Source organism: Leishmania donovani, chromosome 26, assembly GCF_000227135.1.
Source record: "Leishmania donovani BPK282A1 complete genome, chromosome 26".
NCBI lineage: Eukaryota > Euglenozoa > Kinetoplastea > Trypanosomatida > Trypanosomatidae > Leishmania > Leishmania donovani.
Window position 1 is genome coordinate 286,576 of NC_018253.1, and position 13,691 is coordinate 300,266.

The following is a 13,691-nucleotide window of genomic DNA, read 5'->3' on the forward strand; positions in this document are numbered from 1 at the left end:
AATCGTGAAAAAAAAAAGAAGAAAACAAAGAAGAGCAGCGCCGGCAGGAGCAGCAGCAGCAGCAGCAGTAGTAGTAGGCAACGAGAATGGATGCCGTGCGGCGCAGCCGTGTGTGCGTGTGTATTCCAAAGGAGAAAGGCAAGGCAGGGGGAGGGGCGTGAAGCGTGAAAGGTCGATGCATAGAAAGAGGAGGAGCGTACTTTTCAATACTTGGGTGGAAGCGAAAGTGTAGATGCCACCGGAGTCGGCGTGGATAATGGGGTTCGGTCCGAAATCGAAGAAGCCACCGCCACCGTGTTGCGCAGGCACGCAGATAAGTAAGTGTTGACCATAAGCTTATGTCTCTGTGTATTGCACACAAGGAGAGAGGGGACGAAGAGACGGCGGCATCTTCCCTTTTCCGTCCCTTCAATCCACATCGAGCTACAGAAAGACTAGGGGGCCACCTAGATGCGCCATTCGGCAACCACGCTCTCTCTGTCGGTATCGCTCTGCCGCTACAGGCTGTGCTTGCCACCTCCCCAGACACACAGACACCCCCCTTTGGTGGTTGTGTGTGGGGGGGGGGAGGTGGGGGGCCTCGCTTCTGTTGTCCATGCCACCTGTTTGAAGAAGGCAATCAACTTTCACCGCGTGTGATGGGCGAAAAACAAGCGCACGCAGCCCGTGGAACACCAACGGTCACAGCCCCGAAGATGAGACAGAGCGGGTGTATCAGGGGAAAGGGGGAGGGGAGGGGGCTGCACCGAAGCGGCCGACAAGTATGTGGCACCCACTCTCCTCCGACAGAGATGCACAGCTGCTCGCAGGCCAAGACGCACACCCACACAGAAAGGCACCGCCCCCCCCCCGCGTGCGCAAGATCGTCTGCACCAACGGTGCACCACTCCACGAGTAGCAGCGACACACGTGCACGAGGAGGCGTAAACGACGAGAGGAAACAGACAAGGGCGGGGAGAGGGGAAAAGCCACCTGAACGGGGGTGGGGGTGCCAAGAGATGATGGAGAACGGCGTGGGGTGGCAGCGGGCGAAAGGTAGGAGAGGGCAGCGCTCAAAAGAGGAAGGGGGAAAACAAAGGGGGTGGGAACAACACAACCACAACGAGACGCCTATCGAGATCAGATGCGCGCGAGGAGGGGGCAAGCCAACGAGAGAGATGAGAGGGGAGAAAGCCAGAGGGCCGCGGGAGGAACAGAGAGAGAAGCTGAAAAGAGGTGGGGAGCCGTTCTCACACGCTTAGAGGTGATCTTGTGGTGCCCGTCGTTCATGGTCAATCCCCGTCGAGGTAGAGAAGTGAGTGGAAAAAGGTCTACCTCTCCCGCACTAAGAATGAAAACGACAAAAAGGCTGGTCGGTCAACTAGGCGGTAATTGCCCGTGCCGATGCGGATAAACATAAACTATATATATATACATGTGTGTGTGTGTCGGGATGTCAGTGGAGCTGGCGAGAGGTCTCTTCTGTCTGTCCCCCGAGGCGCGCATACTACGCACGTGACGCACACGCACCTACACGCACGCGTACACAGAAGAAGCACGCATGCACACAAAACACGAAACCGAAAGGAGCGCCCAGGAAAACGGACAGCCAAAATAGGGGGAATCAAAAAGACACGCACACGGTTGGTATCACCCAAGTCAGCAGTGATGAAGCGCCCATACACGCCTGCAGCAACGCGCCGCTCTCACGCTGCCAAGTGCACATAACCACAGCGATCCACGCATAGACTACCCACGACAAGAGAGGGAGACTGGAGAGAAACAGGGGGGTTGGGTGGGGGCACCAGAAGCCAGGGAGCATCCTCGAAGAGGAAATACAAAGACCACAGACGGCCGAGAAGGTCGTCGATAAAGAGAAGAGTGCGTGAGGCGGAGACAACGATGCGGCTGACAGTGAAGGTGAAGGAGAGGGGGGGACAAGAAAAGAGGGAGAAACAAGTAAGGGAAACAAAAGGTGAGGTGGGGTGGGGGGAGACAAGGGAACAGATTCGAGAACAGAGAAGAGCGGCAGCCGCCAACTGATGACAACGTCAACGATGGTAGTGACCCTACCACTAACAACCGCACGGACGAGAGAGAACAGAGAACAGAGAGCAAATAACGCAGACGCACACATACGGAGAGAGAGACACCCCATTCGACGGCAGAGGACAGCGCTAGCAGAGAGCATGGAAGATGTGTGGTGTATGGTGTGTGTGTGTGTGTCTGGGGAGGGCGGGTGTCATGCAGAGCCACGAGCCACTGAATCGACAAGAACAGCAGAACAACGAGAGGCAGCAACTCACACGCATGGGAAGAAAAAAGAACAAAAGAGCGGCTGCATGGCACACACCGTCCGACGCAGCGACAGCGGCCACCAGTCGTCCACACCATCATCCTGTCAATCCTAAATGGATTCCCTCGCCTTCTGCAGAAGAAAAGCAAAGACGAGAGAAGAGAGGGGGGAACGAGGAAGATGGAGAGAGCGAAGCAGGGCTTACGGGTCGGGGGTGGAGGGGGGTGTAGAGGGAAGAGAGCAAAGGCACTCGAAAGGCTGAAGCAACGGCGAAGGAGATGGGGGACGAAACAGCGCTACGTGATCCGCTTCCACATACCGGAAAGGGGGAGGGGGAGGGGTGGAGAAACATGAAGGAAGAGAAAACGAAACGTAAGAAGGGCGAAGAGGAGGCCCACTCTGTGGCCACAAAGACACACACGCACACGCGCACACACACAAACACACCAGCGCAGAGGAGGAGGAGGAGGGGAGGGTAGAACGGACCATAGCGTATCCACTCTTTCTGTGCGGCGAGCGAAGCTACACATATGGCCATCCACCGCAACCCAATCAGACAGACATACATCACCAACACACATAGATACAGCATCACGCTAAAACAAGTACAGCTCAACGTATAGCAATGTGTGAAAGGTTAGCTCTCCTCTAACGCGACGGCGTCTTCTCCTTGGACGCGGCCCCAACCCCGTAGAGCCACTGATGGCTGAGCAGCTTCTTCGCTGAGGGTCGCTTCTTGGGGTCGTACGAGTGCAGGCATGACAAGATGAAGTTGGCTGCCAGTTGCGCCTCGCGGAAGCCGAGGTACGGCTCCAGTTCCATCTCCAAGTTCCGGCGCGGGTACGAGTGGTAGCGCGAGGCGTATATGAACTTGCCGTTTCGGTCCACGAAGCGGTGCAGATACTCTGGCGGCGGGCGAAACCCGCTCTTCGGTACCGGAGTCCCTTGAATGATTGCGTCGTAGTAGTCGTTGTTGCGCACGCGAATGCTTGTGATCTCTGACGGCAGTGGGCCGAGGATCTGCATCATCATGGCGAGATGCTCGATATCCATATCGCGCGGTTCGCGCGTCTTCCTCTTTGGATCCATCAGGAAGCACCCGGTGATGAGCTCAAACGTCATGCACCCCACGCTCCACACGTCCGTCGTGCAGGTGAAGTCAAGGCCCAGCAGTACCTCCGGTGCGCGGTACTCGCGAGTCTGGATGAGCGTGCCGCGATGGTTATCCACGACACCAGACCGCGTGACCGGGAAGTTCTTCTTACAACGCATGAGCGGTGCCAGCAGGGAGGCGTCAACGTTGCTGCACGCAGACATCCAGTGCTGCGCAGAGCCCGGCGGCTCCAGCAGCGCCGACAAGCCGAAGTCTGCAAGATACACCAGGTGCTCCGTCGACTGCTGCGCCATGGACTTCTTGAAGTCCTCGACGCTGATCATGTGGCTCCGCTCCTTGTTGTAAATGCAGAACTTCTCCATCGAATTCACCAGCTTCGAGTCCACCGCCGAGCACAGCACATTCTCCGGCTTGATGTCGGTGTGCACGACGTTCAGCTCGCTCAGCTCGTGTAGCGAGATGAGCACCGAGATGACAATCTCTTTAATCATGCGCAGGTCCTCGGCGTTGCGTCGGCTGCGGTCCGCCTTCATGCGTTCGATGATGGAAAGGAGGTTGGGCCCACAGAGGGGAAGGACCATGCAAGTGTGCATGCCGAACTCGCCCCGCACGTCGAAGCAGTCGATGATGTTCGTGATGGCGGCATGCCGCGGTAGACGCGCCTCTAGATAGCGCAGCAAACTCACCTCGTAGCGGGTTGCCTCCTGAACGCTGGAGCGACACTTGGCGACTTTGACGGCGACGAAGGCCTGAGACAAGCCGCGACCCAGGGTGGCGTGCTTTGTATCGTAGCCCAGCCATACCGTGCTGAACTCGCCCCAGCCCAGCTTCTGAATCAGCACGTACCGCGAGTGAACGATGCGGCCCGGCGTCACGGTGAGATAGCCGCCTTCCTTGTACGCGTTCTTGTCCTCCTCGAAGCGGTCGCGCCACTGGTCGATGTAGCGCTGCATTTGAGCGCGGCTGGAAACAAAGGAGTAGCTCGCTAACGCCGGGGGCGCTCTCAGCATGTCGCTGGCAACTGAGCTCGTCGACGCAGTGCTCACACTCGTTTGCCGACGCACGTGAGCGCCACGCGCGCCAGCTGCGACGCCCATGTCCATGGAGGAGGCAGAGGCACTCGACGCGGCCGCAGCTACTTTGCTGGAGAAGGAGCTGCTGGCGGCAAAGGTGGCGGCGAACTTCTCGCGCGGCCCTCTCTCACGGGAAGCCACGTTGCGTGCACTGACACTGCCGGCGCGTACCACGGTGCGCACCCTCTCCAGGCGGCCAGTGCCGCTAGCTGCAACACCGGCGGTACCACCCTTGGGTTCCGTCAAGGTCGTAGCGTTGATCGACCTGGAAAGCGACGCTGAGGACGACAGCTGTGCGCGGCTGTTAGAACTGCTTCGCGTAGCAGTGGTAGCGGCGCTGGAGCTGCAGCGGGCCTCGTCCTCCTGCACCGCGACTGGCAGCACCGTGTCGGCCGTCAGCGTCAGCGCCTGCGACGACCGCTCCGGCTTGCGCACCGCGTCGACGGAGACAGTGGGGGAAGACACAGCTGTCTTTCGCACCCGTGCAGCCATCAGGGCCGTCGACGCCACAGGCTTCATGTGCTGCTGAGACTGCACTGCCTTGCGTTGCTGTTGCTGCTGCTCCGCCTCGACAGCGTCGTCATCACTCTCCGCTAGCAGCGGTGAAAGCGGTGTGAATAAGGTCCCGTGCTGGGAGGCGATCGTGGCCGTATGCACCGGCGTCTGGGAATCCGCACGTGGCGAGTACCCTGGAGTCGTGGTCGCCGTTGTCGTCGCGGTGGCAGTTGTCGCATCACGGCTATGACTTAGCGTGGTGTGCAAGGTCGAGTAGCTGCTGTCTCTCTGGCCCGCGCTGTGGACCATGCGCAAAATGGTTGTGCCCGAGTGTGCCGTGAGTTCGCTGCAGGAGCTGCCGCCATTTAGCGGTGCAACGGCAGTGGCTGTCACCGATGTCGAGGATAATGACGCCGCGGCTGCCGTTGGATCGGCGTGGTTGACGGACGTGACAGGCGTGCTGTTGTTGCTCGGGAGTGAGGGGACAGGAACGCGTACACTGATCACTGCCGGTGCCCTCGAAGGCGTCCTCACCTGTGTGCGCGTTTTTACCACGGCGCTCGCGCCGACACTGGTAGCGCCGGTTGGCATTGGCGGTGTCGCATTCGAGCCGCTCGCATCTGTACGGCTGTAGGAGAGGTCGATAACGCCAAACATCGCAGGTGACTTTAGCGCCTGCGGCGATGAGGGCGTGGGTGCCAGTGGGTGTATTGGCTGCGGCTGCGGATGCGGAGTCCCGGTCGACTGCGAGTCGATGAAGCCTTTCTCGGGCGATTGGTGTTGGGAGAACGCGTGCGGCCGCGGCGGCGACGCCCGCGAGCCGCGAGCTTCACTGAAGCAGTCAGCTTCTACCCCACCCGGCGCACTATCGTCGGCTCGGAGAGGCGTAGAGGTGGTTGCTGGCGACGTCTTCAGCGGCATCACCGGCGTCGACTCGCGCGCCGGCGATATAGCGGCTCGCGGATGGAGGTGCGAAGATGGCGGCGCGTCTCGGCTGAAGGGTGACGACGCGAATGCATCGCGGGGCCAGCTTACCGAAGACGGCGAGGTGTGCCGGTGGGGCACCGAAGCTGCAGTTGTGGGTAGCCGCTCCTCAAGCGAACTGTTGAGCGCCAGTGAGTTGTTGTCACCGTGCTGCCGTGGGACGATCTTGTCCGCATCAGCATCGCCGGTGGGGACACTACCCGGGCTAGCACCTCCTGCCGCCGCGGAAGAGCTTGCGCCGACGGGTGTTGTGACGTTGCCAGGCGCATAGCGCTCCAATGTCGATTGCTGCTGCTTTTCCTGCTGCTGGGAGGCCAGCCCATCCAAGGCGCACTGATATGGTGAGGCGCCGCTCACTCGGGCGGGGCCGGCGCCTCCAGAGTGCGATGGCGACGAAGAGTTCAGCATCCCAGACTGGGCGAGCTTGCTCGGGTGAGACACCTCTTCTGGAAGCATCACGTGCCCCACGTTGCTGCGGCAGTTGCCGAGGCTCTGCTGCTGCGGAGCGCTGGCCATCATGCCACCACGGTTAGAGTTCGGGCTCGTCAAGCCGCCCCAGGAGGCTTCGCCGAACGATGTCAGCGCGGTTTTCATGTGAGGGGACTCGTTGGAAGCAACGCCGAGCGGCGACGAGTATGAAACGGCGGCTGCGATGGAGTTGAACGGCTGCGGGCAGCGGCTCTGCGGGTCTGGCGAGTGAGCCTGCAACGGAGGCAAGTGGCGCGAGGCCATCACCGACGACAGGGAAGGCGATGATGCCGCGCACCGGTTGAACCAAGTGGGGCAGACAGCGGAGAGATCAGAGTTGCTCTCATACATGCCGGCCTCCGTCATGGCGCTGCTCGGCGATGCCGAGTCGCCGAGTCGACTGTGCGGCGATGCGTGGCTGCGATAAAGGGGGGATGCTCGGTCGTATGGGTTCATGCTTCTGTCGGGCGTGGCAGGGCAGACAGTGTACATGAGTGGCGAGCCCGGGTTGGAGGAGGACAGCGCACGAGGATGCTGCTGCTGTTGATTCTCGGGAGACGACTGAAAACACTGCTGTTTCTGCAGTCGCATGCGGTGGGGAGAGGGGCAGCGCGGTGACGCTTCCTCGTCACCGCGCACATCACGATGAGGAGGGTAACGGTGGGCGCCACCGCCGTTACCTCCGGCGGTGCAGTCGGGCCCCATTGGCGTGTCTCGTCGCCTGTACTTCGGTACGTTGCAGCCCGCGTAGTGTACCAGCGATGAAGTGTCGCGTATACGTGTGCTAGCCTACAGGAGGACGCCGTTAACAACAACGGTAAACAAAGAGTGTGCGCGAGGCACCGCGAATACGCTGAAGGGCGGTGATGGTGTGGCCCGTGGCCGAAAACAACAAAGTCCAAAGCAAAGGAGAGAAGCAAACCGTGGTTCCACGAGTGGCGGGCGTGCTAATATAGAAACGACGGCAGACAGTTCACCAAGCAGAAAATCGGCACGGGCACACACACACACACACACACACAGCACCACTCAGCGTGGTCCCGGAAAGAGATGAGAAACGAGAAAAAAAAGCCGGCAAGACGAAACAGGAAGGAGAGAGAGGGGGCGTGCCTGCACCGGAAGAAATACACACCAACGCGCACGCGCAGAGGGAGAGATCACGCACAGTGAAAGGCAGGGACGAGGGGGAGGGAAGGAAGCGGCGTCTTCTTTTTGGTCGTTGAACAAAAAAAAATAAAAGAAAAGGAAAGAAACAACGAAGAAACTTTTCTGCACTCAACGACCTGCAGAAGGAGTGGGGAAGGGGGAGGTCTGGAAGCGTGCCGACTGTGACGCAGGAGGGGAAGAGCGAGGGAGGGACTGCAGGGACAAGAGCCGAAGAAGATACCAAAACCACAGAAGATAGGACTGAAGGGAACAAAGAGCGAGGCGAAAGCATGAACAGCAGCAACAGATGCACGCACCCACGCACGCAAGATATGTATTTATATATACATATATAGGGAACAATTAAAAAATGCAAGGGGATAGGGGTGAGGGCGCACGGAAAGAAGAGGTCAAGCAGGGAGTACGCAGATGGGGAGACGCGCAGGCGCCTCCGAACACACGTACACTCACAAGAACGTCAGAGAGAGAGAGGTAGGTGCATAGAAGACCCCACAGCCGGCAAGGATCACCCACGATCAGCGCGTCAATCAGAAAGAGAGGGGAAGGCGGGGAGGGGGGAGGGAGGGAGAGAGACACCGGTGATAATGACGCAGGCGACAAGGAAACAAAACGCCAAGACAGAAAAATTAACAGCACACCGAGACGCGAAGAACAAAAATCATATGCTGCCCTACACATACCGACACATGCATGCACACACACGCGCACACATGCATGCATGCATGCACATAGATGTGGAGATATCCGCACACACACGCACAGACAGAGAGAGAGAAAGCGAAAATGGAAAGAACAAGGAGGTGGCCTACAGGAGGAGATTTAAGGAGCACGTGCCGGATTCGGGTGGGCTTTCTTTCTAATGCTGTTTGTTTGGTGTTCTCTTAATTTGTGTGTGTGTGTGTCGGTGTGCGCGACTACGAGACGAGAAGGGGCCGTGTGAGATAGATATAACGAAGACCAGGAGAAGCTTGGGACAGATCAAGTCAGGCACAAGGCAGAGTCGCAGGGGAAGAAAGACGAGAACAAAAAAAACGAAGTGGTGAATCACGTGACCACACGCACGCACGCTCACAGAGAGACACACACGCAGCCACACTCGAATCAAACGCACAAGAATCGATGAAGCTGATTCAGGGTGCAGAAGAGGAAAAACGGAAACAGAGAAAAGAGATGAAAATTGACCTCACCGCGTCACTCAGTCGCGCTTGTCTGAACGGCCCCGGCGTCGTAATAGAAACGCAACGGGAACAGAAGCGAGAAGACACACACGCACAAGCACACAGCGATGGAGGGAGGGGGCGCAGATCGCAAGAGAGAATGAGAACAACAACAGCCAAAGGCAACGCAAAACAACGCCAAAGCAAGGAGAGTCAGATTACCCCAACCAGCTAGGAGATCTCCGTGAATGTGGTGCGTTTGTGTGGGAGAGGGGGGAGAAGGGGGAGAGAAGTGCGTTGGAGACGTGGGCGAATGGCCAACAAGAACAACTTCAAAAGCACCGCCGAAACAAAAAAGAGAGAACACAAGCGCCTGTGATAGTGTTGGCGTTAGAGAGAGAGAGACGGGTATGGCGCACGCACGCGCGGAGACACACGGCTCGGAGACTCAGGGTATGTACAGGAGTGCAAATCGTACACACGAATACCCCACACACACACACACGCACAAAAAAAAAATGGATGCCTTCGCGGCTACACGGCATACAGCTACAAATCACAAAGGGAACACACAGGCAGGCGAGGAGGGAGGGGAGAGACACACTCACGCACGCCCACGCCCAACAGAACAAAGGAGGTCTAGTCGAGGTATGGTTGATAGAGGCAAGAGAAGATCTCGCTCACGCAAGAGCACGCGCACACACGTGCATACGAACAAAGGGCACGCGCACTGGTTTTTGCGTTTGTATGTGCGCGTATTCGAGTAGATGAAGACCAACACAACACAGGGAAGAGGGGAGGAAGGGAAGAGGTCGGCAAGAGAGAGAGGGGGAGCTCAGTTGCGAGTTTCGTAGCTTGGGCGTGAACCAAACAACGGAAGCAAGCGAAAGAGAAAACAACAACAAAGAATAAACGCCGGGCAGAGGATGAAGAAGGAAGAGGGGAGGAAGTCTCGCGGAGTAGGAGGTAGAGGAGGAGGGAATACAGAGGCCTCCTCTTTCCTGTCTGTGTGTGTGTGTGTGTTCCTGTTTCTTTCTTGGTGTTTACTTTGTTGTTGCTCGGCGTCACCGTTGTCGGTGGTGCTATTCTCCTCCCTTCTGTGGTTGTGTAGGCGCACGGTAGCAGTAAGAGAAAAACTGCGAGGAGAACGGTAGCGGAAGGCGTAGTAATAGTAAATAGAGATGGGGAGATGTGCAGAGAAGATGCAGTGAGGAAGAGAAGCGTGAAGGAAGTCGGGGGAGCACAAACTCAGACACATGCACGCACACCAGCTACAGTTCAAACTTGTTCGGCTGTTCCTTTGTGCTGGAGTGTGCAGGCAAGACTGTCGCAGGGCGTGCGCGTGAGGGTAGATGGGTATGTATGCGCAGGTCCACCTGAGGGGAGCTGATGGCTTTGCGTTATTCGCCCTTTCATTTTTTTCCAACTTGACACTCGGGTGTCCGTCGTGCAGTGTATGCTTGTATGTATGCGCGTATATACATAGTATATATACGCGTGTGTGTGCAGCAGCGAACACGGTGATGCGAAGGAAGGGGTGGAAAGGGCCTGGCAGAGCAACCCGCACGACGCGTCTCTCTCTGCATCTGGTGAAGTAGAGGATTAGAGGCCTCTTTTATTACCTTTTATGCTTCCCTCTCTACGGGCTCTGCTGCTCTGCCGTTTTTTCCGTTCCTGTTGTGCATGGTGTTCGTGGGGAACGCAGGTTCCCTCGTCTTCTCTTTTGATGTGGGAAGCGCGAATACGGCCTCTACTGTGGGAGCCGACCGAAGGACGGTGTGTGCGCGTGCAAGGGTACGAGTGACAGGAGAGATACGAGAGCGAAGAAGCCTTAGGCGCGTAAGGAGAAGTGTGTGCTGCCCTCTGGGATCAAGCCCGACCGCTACAAGCCGCTACAAGAAAAAGAAAAGGCAAAGAGAGCGCCGAACCCCTCCCTGTCACCTCTGCAGAAGCGGCGCAAGACAGCGAACGCAAGAGAGCTGATGAGTGGACGAGTAGGAAAAACTGTCTTCGTCACGACAGCAGTCACGTCTGGTCGCACACGTGCGCATAAGCGCTTTATGGTTGTGTTGCGCGTTCCCTTGGCTGGTTCGAGGGTAGCCAACACGCCGAGAAAATACAACGGCATCGCGCCAGCCTATGAAAAGGACGGGTGGGTGGAGGAATACGGGAGTCTGTGCACAAGCGCCGCTTGCCACCGCCTCCCCTTCTATTACAGAGCGTGTGAAAGTCGTCGATGGCTTACTCAGATTCCGCTTCCAAGGCGCTCGCGCACCCCTACAAGTCGTAGGAACGCGGCTCAACAGGAGAGAGAGTGCGCGAGCCCGGAGGCACAAAACAAAAAGACAGAGCGCCAGCAGTAGGCACGCGGCTGTCATCTGCCGACGTGAAACCCAAGGGAAAGAGCCTAACGGCTCCAGAGAACGAATGAGGGAAAGAGAGAAGGCGAGCGAGAGCGCCAAAGAGAGAGAGGACGCCAAGTCCACAGTAAGCACACGCATATCTCGCGCACCGTCCTCAACGGCACACAGTCACGCGGGCGAGGAGGGGCAAGGGAGGACGAGACGGAAGCCCCGCACAGACATGAAGAAATCGATGCGCAAAGGAAAAAATTGCGGGTTTGTATCATGCCCTACCCCAGACCCCTCGGCCCCGCGGCACAGTTGCTCTCACCCACCTGTTCCTCACAGCCACCACCCTCCTCCCTTCGGCTCCATTTTTCCCTGTGTTGTCAGGTCAGCACTGCAGCTCAGAGAGAGGCGCGCTCCAGTCGACTGAGCATCCGCTTCACATCAGCTGCGCGCAGCACCTCACGCGGGCTAAATGGTGGCACTGCCTGCCGTCGCGCGTTGTTGCTGTAACCCGGTGAGTGTTCGTGACGTGAGTGTGACGGCAAGGTGGCAGCGGTGGAGACGGCACTATCCGACGTCCGCTCATCTGGTCGGTTGCGCCGGTCATGCACGGCGACGCCCTCGTCGCCACTCATCTCCCCGTAGGCGCCGATCCAGTCGTTGCTGCTGCTGGGTAGCTGCTGCTGAGCGACGGCGGCCGCCTCTGCAGCCGCTGTCACGGTGCTCGCGTACGACTTGAGTGCCTGACTGTAGGAGTCCTGGATGATGCTGTGGGCGATGCTGAGGATGTTGCACACAAACAGAGCCAGGAAGGTGAGGATAAACACTCGAACGAAAAGCATCTGCAGCCAGTTCGGAGATTGATCCATGCGAAGAAAGGTGCTGAGCAGATTGTCACCAAACATGGAGCACAAAAGCGTCACGACGGCGCTTGGGATGCTCTGGAAGTAGATGCCGCTCATCCCACCAAACACCGCGGTGCCGCACACGGCGTAGCCAATGAGCACTGGCAGTACCCCAACCACGAACACGGCGAGCTGTTGCAGTGATGTCGCGAGCCCGTCGATGAGGACATACCACGCAGGAAACAGCTTTAGCAGCACGACCACGCGGAAGCTGCTCAGCATGGCGGCAAAGGCAAGCAGCAGGGTGACTGCTTCCTCAAGCGAGTCACTGGTGCAGCGCTTGTGCTGCGCCAACAGGGCTACCGTGGCGAAGGAGAGGACGGCTGTGTTAGAAAGGTACCCTATCCAGCGCCAGCCGTTCTCCCCTACCTGTACAGTGCCAAGTGTCGGTGACTGCATCTGCGCCTTCCCCCGTCCCTCCTCCTCGCCGGGAAGAGTGTCGTAATGGTGGTGCCTGGCGTTCACCACCATCATCTCCTTCACCTGCACACGCAGCCGCACGCATATGTCTACGAGTGCGAGAAGCCCCACGGCCCAACACAGCAGCAGTGGCCCCTGCTCTAGCTGGCGCCGCGAGACAGACGACAAACGTACTGTCATCGTCACAGCGGCCTTGTGCCCCTCAAACCCGTAGTTCACCGCAACATCCCAGGTGGAGGGGGTTGTGGCTGCCCTGTCGCCGGCCCACCGCCGCGAGCGGGCGAAGAGGGAAAAGACCAGACGCAGCAGCACCACGCGATCGAGCAAGTCGCCGATTGCCGAAACGCGGCATGGAATGAACGCTCCACCTGCCACAGGGTCTGCCTGCGGTGTGCAGGATTCGGTCGAGTTGTTCAGGAGCGCCGTGGTGTTCACAAACGGGCCCGTCGGGCTTTCCAGCGTGAGCGCGTAGGTCTTAGTTCCCAGTTGCGCGTAAGACGGTGCACCGTGGTAGCCCAGGTGGTATTGCAGAAACAGTGTCGGCGGAGCGATCGCGTCGGAGTCGCGTGAACTCGAGTTCGTGTAGTGCATGAACAACCCTCGACTGCGTGTTGGCACGGCGTAGTAGGCCCGCACGATGCCCTCAAGGGTTCCAACGAATTCATCTATGGTCTCGATGCGGCGATGAAGGTACGAATGTGTGTGATCGTTGCTCGCGAAGAGATAGGAAGCGAGCGTGTAGCGCGCATCCGCGGCTTCCTTATTACGGATTGTCTGGTACTGAAACGCAAAGAGGAGGAGCAAGGCCAAGATGGTCACGTTCACGAGGGAGTGAAGCAAGACCATTGCCTCTGTCTTGGCTGTCCCTCCTTGTTCGCTGTCAAATATGATTCAGTGCGTGGGATGATCCCTGTGGATGGGTGTCTACCTCCTCCCTTTTCCATCTGCATCTCCGAGCGGCAAGGCTCCTGTTGCTCTTGCTCGTTGCAAGAGACCAAAGAGGCAGCTAGTAGGCCACGATGACCGTGCGCGCGTCCGTCGGCACTATAAGAAAGGACAGAAAGTATGAGTGAAGAGGAGCGAGAAGCTGCGCAAGCCCATTTGAAGAAGGCGATTGATCCACAACTGCGCTGCGCTCTCCTCATGGCAGCCACCACTAAACTGAACTCAAGGGACCGGCAAGCCTCCTCCCCTAACAACAGCACATAGGGGAGGGGGTGGCGGGTGGAGAACGGCCAGTATTTCATGCCTTTGCGTGCTTCAGTACTTTTTGTTTTGTGCT

The 13,691-nt window shown here is 58.2% G+C and overlaps 2 protein-coding genes across 2 annotated transcripts; both read right to left on the reverse strand.

The window, feature by feature from the left end:
• Positions 1-2,923: 2,923 nt before the first annotated feature.
• Positions 2,924-7,114, reverse strand: LDBPK_260950 (protein kinase, putative; the record flags this gene model as incomplete). The annotated part of the gene is made up of 1 exon (XM_003861634.1): positions 2,924-7,114. One exon carries the CDS (start codon positions 7,112-7,114, stop codon positions 2,924-2,926), a length of 4,191 nt encoding a protein of 1,396 aa, XP_003861682.1.
• A 4,368-nt stretch (positions 7,115-11,482) lies between these two features.
• Positions 11,483-13,255, reverse strand: LDBPK_260960 (hypothetical protein, conserved; the record flags this gene model as incomplete). Its single annotated transcript, XM_003861635.1, has 1 exon — positions 11,483-13,255. The coding sequence occupies one exon, from the start codon at positions 13,253-13,255 to the stop codon at positions 11,483-11,485; it is 1,773 nt and encodes a 590-aa protein (XP_003861683.1).
• Between the last annotated feature and the right edge of the window lie 436 nt (positions 13,256-13,691).